Here is a 19780-nt window from a genome sequence, read left to right as displayed (position 1 = left end):
AGAGGTGCTGTATTTTGTCAAACCAAGAATCAATAAATGGGATGGAATCAAACTAAAAAGTCTCTTCTCAGTAAAAGAAACAATTTGTGAGGTGAATAGAGAGCCTACGTCCTGGGAGCAAATTTTTACCCCTCACACATTAGATAGAGCACTAATCTCTAGGGTATATAAAGAACTCAAAAAGCTAAGCACCAAAAAAACAAAATAGCCAATCAACAAATGGGCCAAGGACCTGAACAGACACTTCTCAGAAGAGGATATACAATCAGTCAACAAATATATGAAAAAATGCTCATCATCTCTAGCAATCAGAGAAATGCAAATCAAAACTACTCTAAGATGTCATCTTACTCCAGTCAGAATGGCAGCCATTATGAAGACAAACAACAGCAAATGTTGGCGAGGATGTGGGGAAATAGGTACACTCATACTTTGCTGGTGGGACTGTAAATTGTTACAGCCAATATAGAAAGCAGTATGGAGATTCCTTGGAAATCTGGGAATGGAACCACCATTTGACCCAGCTCTCCTTTCTCCTCGAACTATACCCAAAGGACTTAAAAACAGCATACTATAGGGACACAGCCACATCAGTGTCTATAGCAGCACAATCCACAATAGCTAAACTGTGGAGCCAACCTAGATGCCCTTCAGTGGATGAATGGATAAAAAAAATGGAATGGAATTTTACTCAATATTAAAAAAGAATAAAATCATGGTATTTGCAGGTAAATGTTGGAGAAGATAATGCTAAGTGAAATTAGCCAACCCCCCCAAAACACATGCCGAATGTTTTCTCTGATATAAGAAGGCTTACTCATAGTGGGGTAGGGAGGGGAAACATGGGAGGATTAGATGAATTCTAGATAGGGAAGAGGGCTGGAAGGGAAAGGGAAGAAACAGGGATTAGTAAGGGTGGTTGAATGTGATGGACATCATTATCCAAAGTACATGTTTGAAGACTCAGATTGGGTGTCAACATATTTTATATATAAACAGATATAAAAAATTGTGGTATATATGTATAATAAGAATTGTAATGCAAAAAAAAAACCACAACAAAGTACATGTATAAAGGCATGAATTGGCGTGAACATACTCTATATACAAAGATATAAAAAATTGTACTCTATATATGTAATAAGAACTGTAATGTATTCTGCTGTCGTGTATTTTAAAGAAAATAAAATCAATAAAACAAAAATAAATAAATAAACAAACAAATAAATAAATAAATAAAATGAAGTGACACCTTATGAATCACATGAATCCCAGCTTGTTTGAAAAGCAGGATCTGGCCTTGAAAACCTGCTGCCTGTTAGTGCTCTGTGTGAAACACGCCTCCTATTGCTGGTGTCTGATACTTCCATCTCCTTGTTAGTGCTACAGGACATGGGGCCTCTTCATTTGCCTTATAGTCTAGAGGCAGGTGGCCCATTTGCTGTTGGAAAAGAAATCACTGCAAATCTTTCCTTGAGATGTGTGAGGTAATCTCCATTTCCTTAATGTATACCATTTATTTTATATAATATATACCATATTTTATATATATATATATATATATATATATATATATATATATATATAATATGTAGATATATTCAAATCAGATTCATTAAATCTATGGTTTATTTTTCACATGGGACTCATGAAGTTTTGATCTGAATGAGTTAGCTAAAATTTTGCCAAAAAGCTCTTTTCAGTCTTCTCATCTCTTCCTAAAGCACCCATACTAGGGTTTCAGTTTCTATCTTGAAGGGTTTGGATTATAGCCACTGGTATATATCCCTCCACTCCTTTCTCTCTTAAAATAACCTCTGAACACCTATCAAACTATGACCCAGTGTACCTCATAGCTAGAATCCCAAAGTGACCTCCACTAGTACAAAGATACCCATCTGGTTCCTCCTGTGTTCACCAAAACTCTGAAGTCATTCTGCCCATTGAAATTCATTCCTCTGTGGTCCTTGAATTGCTTACAAAAGATGGAGTGATAATTGAGAGAACTCTTATTTTCACTATTCTAACAACAAATGTAATATTATATTGCAAATAGGATCCAGATAATGGGTAAGTGTGGTTTTGTTTCCATGATAGGTCTTTTATGTTGCTAAAGTCAACTACTGATACATCTGAAAATAATCTTTGGAATTGGTAACAAAACAACAGGGACAGGTCAGCACTGATTAACATGAAAAACTGATGTTTTAAACCATGGCAATGGGGATTGTCATGTGGTTCTTATTTTATTCAATATGTTATTGCCTGGACTGTGTTCCTAAGAAGATTAAGCAAGCATCTATTATACCCCTGAAACAAATTGGTGTAAGATAACACCGGCACAGATGTAAAGGTGAAGACAAGTTTTAAAGACACCTGACTCATAAAAGATGCTTGCCTAACTCATAGGATTTAAAACACTTTTGCCATCTTGAAACTCTTATCATTTAAAAAGCAGACCCCAAATATGTTTTTTATCTAAGTGATATTGTATCAGATGCAACCAGGCTTAAGAAAAATCCCACCCCACACTACCTTAGGATTCTGATCTCCAAATATAGTTGTTTTCAACCCTGTTACCCACTTTTGTTATTTGTTTCCATATTTCCATATGATATATTTTATACTGTTATTTCTTGATTTTTTAAGCCTAGTTTTTGGGTACTGGGGATTGAACTCAGGGGCACTCCACTACTGAGCCACATCCCCAGTGGCTATTTTTATTTTTTATTTAGAGACAGGATCTCACTGAGTGGCTCAGCACATTGCTGCTGCTGAGGCTAGCTTTGAACTCATGATCCTCCTGCCTCAGCCTCCAGAGTTGTTGGGATTATAAATGTGCGTCACCTCACCCTACAATTGTTTTACCCTTTATCTTATTGTTTTACCTTTTATCTTATTGTTTTCTTACTTTGATGACTCAGCTCCCTGCAATACAGATTGCATGTGCATACAAATACACATATACTCATTCTTCTCCAATGCTTGCAGTGAGATTGTGTCACAATTTTGGTTTAATTAATATTCAGTGTTTATTTTTTATGATTATGCATGTGATGTTACAGTTGATCTAGATAGTGTACTAAAATAACATTTCTTCACGACATTTTTTATTTCTTATAATTTTTTCTTGTTTTGTCATATTCTTGGTTTTCTATCTATTATTAATTCATCCTCCAACTCTGACAGAGCTGTACATATTCTATCAAAACATCTAAATACATTTAAAAAACCCTCATTAATTCTTTTTTCCCTGGAGACATTTCCAGAGGCTTCCATCTTCCTGCTCTGATATGGATTGAAATGACCTATAGACTAGTTGCATGGTTGTTAACTCTGACCTCCCCTCATCCCGAGGTTGAGAGACCTTTTAACCTCTCCCGTGTTGGATTACTTGTTACTTGGACTCTGAGTCTTCCTAGTTCTCATTTCCTTTCGTGTTTGTATGACATACAACTTTAGAAGCTTCCTAAGAAAAGTGCATGGGAAGTCAATATTATTTTGCCATTTCTGCATGTCTGAAATAGACTTCATTCTACCCACACACCACATGATTTATAGTTTATCTGGCTTTCTTTTCATCTAGAATAAAGCTCATCTTTCTTCTTAATTTTGAAAGTATTGCTCTGTTTTCTTCTGACTAGCAGTGTTGCTGTTGAGAATCCTGGAACCATACTGAGCCCTAATTCTGTTTCTGTAATCGGCTTTCACTCTCAAGGTTTTGAAATGTTATGCTTCATTTCCTTTATGTGGTTCTTTCTGCTTCTTCTTCCCTTTCTTTTCTTTTTGCTAGTATTTTTAAAATATATATATTTTTAGTTGTAGATGGATTCAATGCCTTTATTTTATTTATTTACTTTATGTGGTGCTGAGAATCGAACCTAATGCCTCACACGTGCTAGGCAAATGCTCTACCACTGAGCCGCGACCTCAGCCCCTTTTTGCTAGTATTTTTAAAAGCAATTCAAGTCTAAAAATTTATGTTCTCAGAAATATATATATCTATATATTATTTCTTTGGTAATGGTCTCCCTTTATTTTCTCCTTTGGGACTTCAGAATTTGAATGTTGAACCTCCTGAATGAATCATGTAATTCTAGGATCATTTTTCATTTGTTTAGCTTTCTGAAATATTTCCCCAACTTTCTCTTACATCTTATCTATTGAGATATTCCTATCTTTCATCCTTTGCAATTTCTGGGAGCTCTTCCTCATTGTCTGAATGTTCTCATTTTGTTTTGTTTTCATTCTCATATTCTTGTTGCATGGACTCAGTGCCTTCTCTCTGAGGACATTAATATTCTTGAAGTTATCTTCAACTTACATCTTGTTTCTGTGTTCTCTGAATTCATCTCTTCTGTTTGTTTTGTTTTTTTGGATTTTCACAGTAGAGGCTGTTTTCAAGTAGAGGCCTTGATGTTCAGAGTGTGGTGCTGACCTACTGCTCAAAGGCTCTTAAAGAGTGGACAAATTAATCAGCCTGTGGACTTGAGTTTAGCATGTAACCAGTAGACCTGGTCATGTACTTGGGAGACATTTGCTGGGGTATCAATATGTCATTATCTTTGGGTCAGTTTCTAGAGAAGACAATTACAAGTTGTGGGTGCAAGTTAAGGTGCTGCAATCTGGGCGCTAAGTGGGGAAAGGGCACCTGGGATTTCCCATTCCGTGTGTAGAATACCCTTTATGGAACCTTGCTGAATCATTCGCATGTGTAGTGTACTTGAGTCTGTCTTCAGGAAATGAACCTCTGATCATCCATGCCCAGGGACTAGAGTTAGGAGAAGGAGAACAGAAAGGTTTTCAATCAAATATATTTTCAACTCCACCTAGTAGAGTCTCTGGCCCTCCACTTTTGGGGCTATCCTGGTGTGAATTAGAATGATTGTTTTGTTTCTGTTCTATGCATCACACTCCTTCTGGGCTCTTCTGTCATTTTTTTTTCCTACTCTGGTAAGTCAATTACAACTTGGTCACCATCTGATTTTAAGATTTCAATGATGTTTCATATTTTGATGACATTTCTCTCCTGTTTTCCTCATTTTCTTTGTACTTGACCATTTAGTTGGGTATTTGGAGGAAGTAGAGTGTCTCAGGTAGCTTGGGCTGCTCATAAACTGTTTGGCATAAACAAGAAACATTTCTCACAGTTCTTGAGGCTGGGAAGTCCGTCAAAAGGGCCCCAGCAAGGTCAAGTTCTTGCTGATGGCATTCCTCCTTGCAGATGCCTGTCTTTTTACTGTGTTGGTTCATAGGAGAGAAACAGAGATCTTATGTCTTCTTACAAGGACACTAATCCCATCCTGGAGGTCCCATCCTTATGACTTCATCTAAACCTAGTTATCTATTAAAATTCTCATGCAAATACTGTCATGTTGGGGTTATCAACATATGTATCTTAACAGGACATAAACATTCAATCTTTAAGGTTGAAATAAACAGATATATTCTATTTTACACACTTAACCAGAGGCCAGGGCGTGTTTTTTGTTTGTTTGTTTGTTTTTCTGTTACTGCTGTCCTATTAATAAGTCACAGGGTAACAGAACAGAAGTAATTGAAAAGGTCCTATGTCAGGTGACTTAGTCCATTTTTAAGTTGGAGTAAGAAGGTGGAGTCGGATAAAGAAACATGGGAGGGAAATGAAAAGATAGGAGAAGGAGAAGACTGGAATAATGAAATGACAGCCATTGATGGACAACCATCTTCAGCCTATTCCCCACCTCATTCCATGTTTATAGAACTGACAATGGTCTATGGTCACCAGACCCTTACACCTGACTGCGTTTCTAATATTCTTATGAAAATTATTTTTCAGTTACCTAATCATGCTCTGACTCATGAAGCCAGGATTCATAATTTTAAGTTGGACAAGGTTTCATATGTTTCCTCTCGTTCTTTTATGGGCTTTTAGAAAAGTGATATAGTATAGTTTTCATGGTGTTTTATTCCCATATTAGAACTGATATAGTTCACAGTACTCATGGGAGGCAGACCATGTACTGTATTCATAGAACACAAAATGTTGAAATTCAAAGGAATTTTGAGGTCATTCTGTCGAGCACCTTCCCCCTCCAAAAAGAAGAAACTGATAGAGAGGTTATGTATCTTGCTCAGGGTCAGGCGAAGGGAGTGCAGGCATACTCCAGGGTAGGGATGAGAAAGAAATGTCCTGATGTCCTGTCATGGGTGAATTTGTTACTGTGGCAGAACTCATGCTCCTGTTACACCATTTATATTCCAGGGCATTTCACACAGCTGAACTGCTTTTCATTAATAGATTTTTCTCATGCTATATGTGGCCAAGCTATAATGCCCTCATAATAATGAGTTTTGTCTGGGAATCAGTACGTGAAAGGAAACTGTAGAAATCATATCACAGAACCTTATGAGGTAATAAATTGTCCTTTTATTTATAGTTCTGATCAGGTTTTGTTTTTGTGCTTGGAGATGTAGGGGTTGTTAAAAACTTCATGTTCTTTTCTAGGAATGCTACTGTTGGATTGGTTGTGGTTTACATTTATTGAACCCAACTGAAATCCTTGGTTCTTAGGATTCTTGCTTTGCTATTTCTTTTCCAAGTGGCCATTTTAATTTTTATGTTAAATTTTTTCCTTTCTGTTTCTTCTACTTCAAGGTGAGCTGCTATTTCTTATTGTAGAAAAGTGAGATTACACTTCAGTAAGATTGGCAGCCATTATGAAGTCAAACAACAAGTGCTGGCGAGAATGTGGGGAAAAGGTTACACTTGTACATTGCTGGTGGGACTGCAAATTGGTGTGGTCAATTTGGAAAGCAGGATGGAGATTTCTTGGAAAGATGGGAATGGAACCACCATTTGACCCAGCTATTCCCCTTCTCAGTCTGGTCTATTCCCTAAAGACCTAAAAAGAGCATACTACAGGGACACTGCTACATCGATGTTCATAGCAGCACAAATCACAATAGCAAGACTGTGGAACCAACCTAGATGCCCTTCAATAGACGAATGGATTAAAAAAAATGTGGCATTTATACACAATGGAGTATTACTCTGCATTAAAAAATGACAAAATCATGGAATTTGCAGGGAAATGGATGGCATTAGAGCAGATTATGCTAAGTGAAGCTAGCCAATCCCTAAAAAACAAATGCCAAATGTCTTCTTTGATATAAGGAGAGTAAGTAAGAACAGAGTAGGGAGGAAGAGCATGAGAAGAAGATTAACATTAAACAGGGATGAGAGGTGGGAGGGAAAGGGAGAGAGAAGGGAAATTGCATGGAAATGGAAGGAGACCCTCATGGTTATACAAAATTACATACAAGAGGAAGTGAAGGGAAAGGGAAAAAAAAAACAAGGGGGAGAAATGTGCTACAGTAGATGGGGTAGAGAAAGAAGAGGGGAGGGGAGGAGAGGGGAGGGGAGGGGGGATAGTAGAGGATAGGAAAGGTAGCAGAATACAACAGACACTAGTATGGCAATATGTAAATCAGTGGAGGTGTAACCGATGTGATTCTGCAATCTGTATATGGGGTAAAAATGGGAGTTCATAACCCACTTGAATCAAAGTGTGAAATATGATATGTCAAGAACTATGTAATGTTTTGAACAACCAACAATAAAAATTAAAAAAAAACAAAACAAAATTGCAACATACCTACAACTGAATTACTATTCACTTGGTTTCTGTCTTCTTTTAAAATGAGTTTTGAACTTCAAATTGTGGTCACTATATGCATTAAAAATTATTATTTTCGTGCTCTAAAAAAAGTGAGATTAAATCCCTTTTCATACATAAATGTAGGGTGTTTAGTACAACATATTTTCATGGGAAATGGCAGTATGTGTCTGTTAACCAGCTGCGTACCTTAGAAATAGATTTTGCTAGTTTCTGGGTAGCTAAATCAATGATAACCTCAATTCTGAAATGTTTTCTGACTTGTTGATCCTGGTGTGTATCAACCATACAGCTACTTTTAAAATGCTTTTCTAACCATGTGTTTCCAAGGTCACTGACAGGAGGCAGTGAATCTTCCTTAGTTACCAGGTTCCTTTTTCTCGGTTCCCGGTCCCTCACCTGCCCTGCATTATAGTATTTAATATCAAATTGTAATACTGTACTTATCTGCATATTGAGTTGTTCATTGAAAGCTCCTAAAGAATAGGGGCTGTGTCTTCTTATTCATTTTGTAACTTCAGATTCCAGCAGAGCACTCGGCATGGAGTAAGAACATGCTCTGTGAGTAATGGCAGTCATGACTGGGTTTATGGGGAAAAGCAGCCTGCAGGATACTCTTTTGGGAGGATAGTAGTGAATGAAATTTCTACACAACCTGAACCAGACTTAAAAGTCATTTTTTCTAAACTAGCCTTCATGCTATAAAATTCTGGAATTCACATTTTGATTTTACTACCTTTCCTGTTGATTCTCTACTTAATTATGTCTTATTGTCTCCTTAAATCAATATTTTTAAGATTTGAAGAGACTTAATGACAAAGGAGACAATTATTGAGAGATAATTACAAAGTACAGGGAATATAGTTGGCTATAAGAATTAAGTCCACAGGGTCTGTATTTGATTCCTTACTAAAATATATATATAATGTCTGTCCTACTTGTTCATTAGCACTGGGGCATTGCACTGAAATATGATACAAAAACATTGTGAACTAGCTTCTTCTACCCAAATATGTTGTTATTTTCTGCTTATTCTAAAACTGGGTATTTATTAAGTAAAAGTAGTAGAGTTAATCTCACTTGTGTTGGCGAGGGGTGTTTTGCACTCATGCTACTAATTGTACACTAATTTGAATAAAACCTTGTCCAAACTTTATTTTAGCAAGGTTCCTTTAAAGAATGCAAATGTAAGAACTATTCACTCTTCTCTTTTTGTAGTATTTGAACTCAAGAAATTAGATACAGATTGTACTTTTAAACCTGTTTATATCACAAACACATAGATCAAGTTCTGCTGTGAAAAATAGTCTTGATGTTACCTAGAGAAACACTTCAAGGTACTTGTATTGCTTGAAAGACTAGATTTTAAAGTGCTTGGGGGCCCCTTTTTTCCCCTCTGGCATTCACTTCTTAGTCAGGTCAGTACTTAGATTGGTCATGGAGTGAGCCTTGCTCTAACAGATTATTGGGCTAAAATAATAATGATCTTTCTCCTCTCATTTCTTCCTTCTTGGGATTGAGAATACCGGTTCCTTTTGTTTTGTTTTGTATTGTTATTTTGGCACCAGGGATTGAACCTAGGGATGCTTAACCACTGAACCACATCCCCAGCCCTTTTTAATATTTTATATAGAGACAGGGTCTCGCTAAATTGCTAAAAGCCTTGCTGATCTACTGAGGCTGGCTTTGAACTCGAAATCCTCCTGCCTCAGGCTACTGAGTTGCTGGGATTACTGGCGTGTGCCACTGCACCTGGCTTGCCAGTTCCTTTTGAGTATCTGTTGAAATGCTACTTTGAACAAAGACCACGGATTGAAAGCCAGTACCTAGACCATAGTAGAATAAGATATTACTTGGTGCTGAATATGGTATTACTTAGTACTCAGGGTTTGGAATCTCTGATGACTGCTGTTGAGATAATAGAGTGGCTTATCTGCATTAGGCATTAGAAATTACTTTATGTTCTACACACACATAACATAGATGCAGGATGCTTTGCCTTTTTCTGAATGATGGTGATATTAAGGTTGGGTATGCTTATCTCTTTATCTTATCTCTTATCTTCTCATTTACTTACTTGTTTATCACATATCCAATGAATGCCCATAGGTCAAGCTTCACTGGATACTAGAGATAAGCTGAGATGTGAACTCTGAAGTCAGGAGCCTTTTGTAAGTCGTTCATTGATGTCACCCCTTTTCTAAAAGTTTATTTTGTGTCATAACTGCACACACACACAAAAAAATGTCAAATAATTGGAGAAGGATAAATATGATGAATGAATCTCCTCCCTTCTCCCTGACCGTGTTGATATAATTCTGTGGTGGATCCTATACTGAATTACTGATTCTGGAATGGGTTTAATTTAAAGTTCAATACTTTTTTTTTAAAGTCAAAAATGGATGAGAAATTTAAACAAGACTCACTTTGATCTAGCACTGCCTTTGTCATAATAATTTTTCCGAGCAATGCACTGGAAAGTATGGATTTTCTTTTCTCTCAGAGTCTGTTCCTATTGGGCATTTGAGCGTGTAGAGGTCATTTGAGATTTTCCTGTCCTATTGTTGATCTGAGTGTCTGGGAACCAACTTCAAAATGTCAAAAACAGAGAAAACAAAATAAGAATCCTAAAACACTTTTCAAAAGTCATTGATATAAATGCATATGTATAACACATTAATGAAATTTATTTAAACCTAGTGAAGCCCTTCTTGTTGCTTTGATCTCACAGACAATCCACTTGGTGCCCAGTTCTCTAGATACTTCTGCATTGGGTAGTCTGTTCTCTTGTCTCCTTTCTACTCTTATTCTTTTTTCTCATCTCATTCTTTCCACAGGCCATTTCTCATCTCATTCTCTCTTTTCTTGGTTTCTTCTTCTGTATTTCTTGCTTTCTTTCTTTCCCTGAATCTTTCCCACCTCCTGTGCCCATGTCTCTCCAGACATTTCTAGTTCATAGGTATGGAAAGAGGCAGCATTTCAGAAATCCAGGTTCAGCCTGTGGACATGCATTTCCCTTGTGGCTGTAGACCTTCTGCAGCAAACTCAACATCTCCACTGACCAGAAATTCTAGCAAGAGTTATCATCCCATGTACATCTGGGGAATGAAATTTGAGTGTTCCTAACTTAATGATGTAGGTGAATAAAAATTGGTCAAAGGGAGTTACTGTTGCTCAATTTTAATTTTAAATAAGTTACAATTAATGTATTTTATGAGGGAAAAAACATTGAGTGCTTTTAAACTCCTTTGCAATAACCCATTTGGGCAGCATCCATTAATTTTCAGATGAGTTACGGAGGTACAAGGAAGTCACATAACTTATGCAGTGTCACAGAGCTGGTAAAAGAAGGGTCAGGATTTGGAGCCAAGAAGTTTGACCCCAAAGAAGAGAGCTGTAACCATGTACCACTCTGTTCCTCTGAGCAGACCTTTGACTCTGTGATGAGCTGCTGCTCTTAGAGAGCCCACAGTGAACCCTGCCCTGTGAGCTGGAACCATCCAATCTGCCTTCAGAACACCAGCATCTCTCTGAGAGTAGCCCAGAGGCAGGCAGTATGGAGGCCCTCTGTGCCAGTGCTTTCCATAGTGGATTGTCCCTGTTAGCAGAAGGTGTGGGTGATTGCAGGGATGCAGCCTCTCTGCAGAAGGAGTTTCATTCCCCCATTGCACTTCTTCTCAGAGTCCCTTTAATGGTCTATGTGGCATTTGATAGAAGAAAAACCATAAAATGTTTGAGATGGAGAGTGAAGAGAGAAAATGAACAGATTCTAAGTGTGATTTTCCTCCTTTAATCCATGTTGGTAAAGATAACACTTTTTCTTTACAGTGATGTGCGAGATAAATCTTCTCTTTCGCAAAGTGTACTTTGAGCTGACAAACACACGGTTTCATCATACTGTGCATTTTCCTGCTAAGTCCCAGTTGTGCATCACATGAGGAGGTGAAAATATTGTTACAGGAAGTGTGATTACACTTATTTGAACCGTAGAATAAATTTCACCCAAATATCACTAAAGGACCAATTACATTAGGTCAAATTGCTATTTTACTTATGTCTCCAGAAAGATGGAAAGAAATGATGCCAAGGGTATTTAGGGTGGAGAGTTCATGTGCTTCTATTATCATTAAAAAAAAAACTAAACCTGGTTATTTTGTTTTGCACATTGCTGTCATCTGAAGGTATGTTCATAAAAATAAACTAAATAATAGTTTTTATTAGATCAAAATGGGCAATTATAGGCAATGTCTTATGGCTAGCCTAAAATTTTTTATATAATCATTTTTAACCAATAGTCTAGTTATTATTTTTTTAACAATTGGTAAAATGGTAATTTTGTTTGCATATTTGTTTGTGTACTAAAACCAAAAAGTCTGTCACGTAGATCAAATGATTTACACAAAGACTTGATCAGATTTATGTAAGACTTAATTTGATAGAAATCATGAAGCAACTTGAAATACTGTTAATTGTCATGTTATTTTTCTAAAAATGTATTTGATATTCTACACATAGTTTTGTGAGTGATTTCTTCCTAATAAGTTAATCCTCGATTTCCATCACAGTTGGAACTTTGTGCTGTGGCATTGTTCCTTATTTTATTTTTCCTCCTACAACATTATTAACTGAGATTTTTGTCTTAAAAATAAACAACAACTGAAACACAGTTCTTTATCCTTTTAGACTGTTATAACAAAACTTCTCTGTGAAGTACCAAGGATTTTTATGGTCTTGATTCCCTTCTCTGCTGGATATAATTCCAGTTTTGTGCTGTTTGTGGAGATTGCCTTTCTTTGTGTAGTAGGTCTTCTTGGAAGAAGTGTTTTCATGTTAAATAATAAAATTTTATTATTTATTAGGCTTCTGTTATCATCTCAGAGATACAGTATCTTCATTTCAGTATAAATTTCAATTTGTATGTATAGTGATTTACCCCTTCAAGATCCCCGGTGAGCTACCTGATTTCCCTGCTTCTTGGACTGTTGTAGGCAGACAGCCTATAACTCTCAAACCCCTGAGGGATTGCCCTGGCTGTGAAGATCTGCCTTGCACACATTACCTTCCCCTCCTCCAGGATGGCCCACATCCAATGACTGACTGTATTGATCAGGGTTCTCCAGAGAAATGGATCAAATGTGTGTGTGTGTTGTGTGTATACATGCATATATATACATACATACATATATATGTATATACACACACACACTTGGATTTTTGGAATAGGAATTGAGGGGTCAGGAAGAAAATGTCGGTAACTTTTCCATTCTCTCACCTTGAAATTGCCCTGCTCAAATATAGTCATTTTATTTATTGATGTAGATAAATGAGCAAGTATCACTTTTCAGAATTTAGGATATTTGATAGTATTACACAAAGAATAGTGAAGGGTTCTAGGATGGGGTTTTTTAAAATCCCATATTTTGGGTCTGAACATTAACTATCTTCCCTCTCAATGTGGGCAATGATGCTTATCTGGCTAAATTTATTATTATTAACACTGATAATAATGTGCCACATCTGTACAGAAACTTTATCATTTTTAGTGAGATCCTCACAACATCCCTAGAAAATTATGAACTTTTTCATAGAGATAAAACTGAGAAAGCAGAGACTTGTTCAAGGTCAACTGAGGACCCACCTTCGATTCCTTTAACAAAAAATCTGCTTTCTTCCCCACTCTACCGTGTCCCTGCACTAGCAGTATGTACAAAACTTCCATTTCCCAGGCCAGAGATACCAGATCACTCACCAATGAGCCTGAACTTCCTAAAGAGGTAAAAATTCTGAATTAGCATTGTTTGCAAATTTGCCCTTGTATCATCAGTAAGAACAAATTATAATGCCACTCCACAGATGAATAAACTAAGGTCTGGGTAGGATTTTTACTCATAGCATCCTGATAAAACTATTTTGGAAGGCAGAGTCCATTTTATGATAATTTCCTTTAAATCATTATGGTCCACATTTTCTTTTTAATTACATTCATTTTTAAACACATATGCAACCAATTGTTTCTCAACTGAGAGTTCTGTGAAAGCCAGACTGTCTCTCGTTTCTACTTCTCTATTCCAGTAGCGCCTGTCTCAAGTCTTGCATTTATTCATTCAACAAATATTTGTTAAAGTATCTATGTACCAAGCACAGTATTAGGTATGGGGTGGTCATGATAGTCAATGTGAAAGACAAGGTTCAGTAGTTATGGAGTTCTAATCGAGGAAGAGAAAAGGAAAAGATATTTTATATGAACAATACACTTATTGAGCTTGCTGTGGTATAAAAGTGAAGTTGAAGACAAAGGGCCTCAGTAAAGTCTTCTGAGGACATGCATTTACAGAAATGATTAGAAAGTTTTGAAGTTTGAAGTTAGACTGGTTGTATGCTCGAGAATTTGTCAGTTCTATAATCTGTATGAGTCATAAGCATTTTAATTAAGTTCTTAATACTTAATAGAAATACTGTATTTATGTATCTGTCAATTAGATTTACATGGGACAACCTACTGGGTTTTTCAAATGAGTCTTTAAATTTGCTTTATATTATTCATCAATCATTTGCTGCCACTTAACCATTAAGCTACGGGTACAATCAGATATGAATGGGCTACGTGATGGGAAAAGTCTAGACTTAGAATCAGATAGCTCTGACTTAGAATAGACTGTGAATCCAATAGCTCCCGCCAGTGGTTGAGACCATCTTACTCCTCATGAGAAAGATGGTGACAATGCCAAACTTTACATTGTTGCCATTAGACACAGCAGTGGTACAGGGGTGGATGGGACTGAAAAGAAGCCAGGATTTGTGTTGTAGAGCAGACAAAGTATTCAGTTCAACAAATGAACTTTAATTATTGTTAATAATCAAAAGGAGAAAAATTGCACAGGCTCCAAGCCTCCAAGGAAACCATGCAACAAATTCTGGAAAACGACCAATTATAAATTCCTCCATACAAAATTTTTTCCTAAGTGCTAAGCTATAAAAACAGCTTCCCTCACCCTCCGCCCCAGAACTGGCCACACCTTCAGAATAGGAAAGTCAGTGTCTCTTGAATTATTCACAGTCAGTAATATTTCAGAGTGAGATATGCAGATATGGATGCAATATACAAATTGCCCCTTTGATGAAGGACAACTTCTCTTCCTCCTACCCATCCCAGGAAGTTAAATTATGATAGAGTTTCTTTATTAGATAGAAAATGTATCTTTTGTTTTTTTAATAGTTGTTCAAAACATTACAAAGTTCTTGACATATCATATTTCATACATTTGATTCAAGGGGATTATGAACTCCCATTTTTACCCTATATACATAATGCAGATTCACATCGGTTACATATCCACTTTTTTGGACTAAATGTGTGGCTGAATTTCACTGTATTTTTAAAACAAATTCTAACAGAATATAATATGACTCCTTATTTGTATTAAGTCATGGGACTATTTTGAGGGATATCTTGTTTGTCATTTATTACTGGATTTCTGTGGATCTTACCCTGTTATTTTGTGTTGTTATCTAATTTAACACTCTGGCCTGACCCTTCTTATGCGCACATATTGTCCTTCAGATATCTGCCTGGGACTGGTGATCTTTTGAATGCCTATAGCTTCTGAAACACAGTAGACCATGAGTGCTTGTGAATGGATTAACTGCCTGGCTTTTGACTGATATAAAGATAGAAAGTGTGAATGAGTTGCAGGGATAAAGAAAGTACCCTAATCTACAAACTCCAATCGCTTGAGAAGTAATTAGTCTAAACCCAATAAAATATCCATAAGGCATCCAACAGCAGCATGCTGTGTGCCGCAGGTTCACTGTAATTATTTGTTCAGCTGATATAAATTAATTGTGTAGTGTCCTTTTCCAGGAAAATACAAACCGACCAGTCTAACAAATATAAGGTGAAGAAAATGAATAGAAAACAATGAAATGGATTTAGACTAAGTATAAATTCAATCTAACTAATTCAGTTTTCTGCAAACAAAAAAAATGGCCAATAAATAGGTCCTTAGTGAATAAATCAATCAGTGAGTTCAGACAAAACTACAGGTCTGGATTGCCTGTTTGCCTCATCTAAAATAGTCATAATAAAATTTTTCCAATTTTCATTTCTTCTGGTTCTGGAGTCAGAATAGCCATAGAATGATACTCAGGATATCATATGTCTTTAATGCGGCACTTCAGTAAATATGGCAATTTAATTAAAAGGGAAATCATATTTTGAAACAGCTATTGTTCTTTAGAGAGCACTAAAGTTTTGGTGTTGCATTTCTGCAGTTACTTACTGTTTCCACTCACCCTATTTGTGTGTGGATTTATACAGTCACATGATGTATCAGATTTCCCTTTTCTTCCCTTAGCTCCATTCCCATTTTTCCAGTTTGCTCTTTCATAGGTACTTCCATAGGTATGACCTGTCTTGAATCAAAGTGCTGCTTTTCTCCTCTGTGTACCATTCATCCTCTTAGTTTCCTGTTTTTTTTAATGATGTCATCACATAACTGGTCACAAAGGCCAAATACTTGCAGTCATACTTGGTAGTTTCTCATTGCTTCACTACTTACATCAAAGCAATTCAAAACCCATTGATTCTAAGTCAGGAATTGTCCTTGAGCTCCACCTGCTCCTCTCAGGCTCCAGTAGCCAGGGTTGCCTGTCACCATTGCCCTCTACCTAATCTAATCACCTCCTCATTGCCTCCTGATCTTTTCACTTTGGGTTTCCATTTACATCAGCAAGCTTCATCCATTTTTCTGCCATAAAATGCAATGTTCATATATGATATTCTTATAGGGGCCACTCCAGGGCTGAGAGAGAGTAACAGTCAGTGAGGAAGTGACACACTTCACTCATAGGATTCCAGAGACACACAGAGCCACACATACTTTGGCCTCTGTCTTCCTTTTACCTTTTTCTTATACTTCTCTCCTCTCCGCTCATTAATTCTTCTGGCTGTAACTCTTTCCTGCCCTTTCCAACTCTGTTCTCTACCATTCTTCCATCCTTTCGGCCTCAGCTATATTATATCACTTTTCCTGAACATTCTTCAATCTAAATTAAGTTTCCTCGCTTCTCCTTATTGAGCTTTCTTAATTCATAACCATGTAATAACTGTTACAGTTTTGTTTGCAGTAAGCCAGATTTACACAATATTTCTAAACTTTATGAAGGTAGACACCATGTCCATTTAATTCACCATTGCATGCACAGCCCTCATGCAGCCCCAGGCAGATACTGGATACTCAATAAATACTTACTGAAGGAATGAATTAATCATCCCAACTATTAATGGTATGCTAGTTCACTACAGCATGGCTCAATCTGTGGGTTATGAGCAATTCCTATCCCTAAAGAGCATATTGTAAGTAAGAGTAGTTCCATTATAGGAATACTTTTGAATGCTCTCAAACTTATTTTAAGAATTAAGCTTTTAGTAATATAGCACTGGAAGTCATATATTACTGCCATATACATTAAGTCTGATCATGTACACTGGGGATCCAATGTCAGCTGCCAGACTCTTCTTGTATACAGCCAACTCAATTTCTCCCTAAAACATGAAGTCCAGTATGTTATTCTCTTGCTTATGACCTTTTAATAGCTTTTTTCTTCCTCTCCTCTCCTCTCCTCTCCTCTCCTCTCCTCTCCTCTCCCCTCCCCTCCCCTCCCCTCCCCTCCCCTCCCCTCCCCTCCCCTCCCCTCTCCTCCTCCTCCTCCTCCTCCTCCTCCTCCTCCTCCTCCTCCTCTTCTTCTTCTTCTTCTTCTTCTTCTTCTCTCTCTCTCTCTCTCTCTCTCTCTCTCTCTCTCTCTCTCTCTCGTACTAAAGATTGAACTCAGGGACACTCAACTTCTGAGCCACACCCCAGCCCTATTTTTTGTACTTTATTTAGAGACAGGGTCTCACTGAGTTGCTTAGAGCCTTGCTTTTGCTGAGGCTGGCTTTGAACTCACAATCCTCCTGCCTCAACCTCCCTAGCCGCTGGGATTACAGGTTTGCACCACCAAGCCTGGCTTAATAGGTTATTATTGTTTTTAAAATAAAGCCTAAATTATTTAATGTCTTAGTTCATTCAGGACACTGTAACAAATGATCATGGAATGGGTGGCGTATAACAACAGGAATTTATCTCTCCTGGTTCTGGAGGCTGGAAGTCCATAATTAGGTGCCAGCGTGGTTGAATTCTGATGGAGATTGGTTTTCTTGTTCATAGAGAGCTGCCTTTTTGCTGTGTCCTCACATGCCAGCCAGTGCAAGGGAGCTTTCTTTGCTCTTTTTGATCAGGGAACAATCCCATTCATGAGGATTTTACTCTTATGACCCAATTCCCTCCCAGTCACAGTGAAGATTAAGTTTCAACATATGAATATTCAGTCTATAGCATCTGGCATGACTAAAAAGTCATTCTTAATCTGGAGCTGATTATTCTTTCTAACCTCAACTCCAGCCAGTTTCTACCACAGGTTGTAATCAAGCTAGGTTTTTGCCTACCTTGGGCTCTACCATGAGTGTCCTGTTTTTATATGGACGTGTGTTTTCTTTTTAAACTCTAGCTTTTTTAGACTTTTTTTTGGTAATTCCTTCTGGTGTTCCCATTGCATAGCATACTCTGTTAATTCTATGCTTTACTACATATCCAAGATTACTTATGAAACACTTATCTCCCAGACTGGATGGCATCTCCTGGACTGGACTGGACTGTTCCAGTGTTAAGTTCAATTCATTGTGTAATGGCATTCAGCAATGTTGGGTGATTAAATATATTGTCAATTGTTTGGAAGTAAAAATGTCTTTGCCCACTGAAACAATGATATAAATGGTGATTTAATTCTTGACTGACTAAAAAAAAAAATCCTGTTTAAACCATAATGCAATAGAAACCTATGCTAGTATTGCTTTCTTTTCTAATATTAGAGTATTCTTTCTCTCTGTTTCATGGTAGTTGGAGAAACCTCTTCCCCTCCAGAGGAAGAGAGGTCTTTAAAAGTTTTCTCCTTGGCCTCTCATTGCCTTAGAAAAAAGACCCAAAGAAAAGTTCCTTCTTTTTCTTCCCTTCCTTCTTTCTCTTCCTCTTTTTCTCTTCCTTCCTCCCTCCCTTTCTTTCAGTTTGTATGAGACTCTGCCACTTTGATTCTCTGGTGTTGTCTCTGGTGTTGGCAGACAAGATGCCACTTGTCTGTGTCTCAGAGAGCCTTGGAGACTAGTTGTCTCATAACCCATCATAACACTGATGCATGAGAATCTTGCTGCAATACTATTAGCAATAAAATGAAATTAACTTTCAGTGAGGTCTACTAATAAAGAAAAGTAGCAAAAGGACCTTGATACTTAATAGGGGTCTCACCTATAAAACATACTCAGACTTTTTATTAATTCAGTCACCTGTCCTTTGACTTTCTGTTGAGTAAACGTAAACAGCCCTCTCCCTTCCACTCCTTGACTCTTATCATGCATCATAAACACCTTGGTTTTCTTATTTACATCCACAAAATAATGTTCACATTTGGAGAAAAAAACTCAAATTCATATATGATTAAGTAATTAATACTCCTTATTTGGTGCACATATTACAATACAAGCATAATCACTTTTAATAGGTAAATGACTTGTGTTTTGAGAAACAGCATCTTATACTGAATCATATGCTTTTATAAAGTAGTTGGCATCATTAAGGTTTAATTAAATACACACTCTTTCTGAATTCCCTCTTTTTTTTTCCCCATTAGGTGGTGTTTGCATTGCTCAGTCACAGAAAATTCCACGTGAACCAAGACCTGGAGAATTTGAAAAAATCATCAAACGCCTGCTGGAAACACCTAATGCTCGAGCAGTGATCATGTTTGCCAATGAGGATGACATCAGGTGCCGGTCACTTTTCTTTTGTATGAAGAATCAGATTTATGCTCCATATTTTTTTTCCATATTTGGATTTGGGGACACCATATTTTATGTTCAGTGTCAAAACTGGGATTTCACAGGAATTGTCAAGTTCTCTTTTAATTACAGGCTGCCTTTTGCTACAGACAACAAGCTTCTAGTTTCTACATCTTAAATGCCCATAGAGTAAAGCCTGGGACTGAATGAGATGAGATAAATAAGGATGATAAGAGCAATGGGAATGGGGTTGAAG

At 37.1% G+C, this 19780-nt stretch overlaps 1 protein-coding gene across 2 annotated transcripts in view; it reads left to right on the top strand.

The window, feature by feature from the left end:
* Grm8 (glutamate metabotropic receptor 8) overlaps positions 1–19780 on the top strand; it is a 724606-nt gene that overhangs the window by 313911 nt on the left and 390915 nt on the right. For both annotated transcript variants that reach the window (XM_076862113.2, XM_076862107.2), the window contains exon 3: positions 19377–19512. In XM_076862113.2, the coding sequence (XP_076718228.1) occupies positions 19377–19512 (136 nt within the window). The remainder of the gene's footprint in view (positions 1–19376; positions 19513–19780) is intronic.

Source organism: Callospermophilus lateralis, chromosome 1 (assembly GCF_048772815.1).
Source record: "Callospermophilus lateralis isolate mCalLat2 chromosome 1, mCalLat2.hap1, whole genome shotgun sequence".
In the NCBI taxonomy this organism is placed as follows: domain Eukaryota; kingdom Metazoa; phylum Chordata; class Mammalia; order Rodentia; family Sciuridae; genus Callospermophilus; species Callospermophilus lateralis.
The sequence above is the reverse complement of the archived record's forward strand: the minus strand, read 5'-3'. Positions and strand labels throughout refer to the sequence as shown.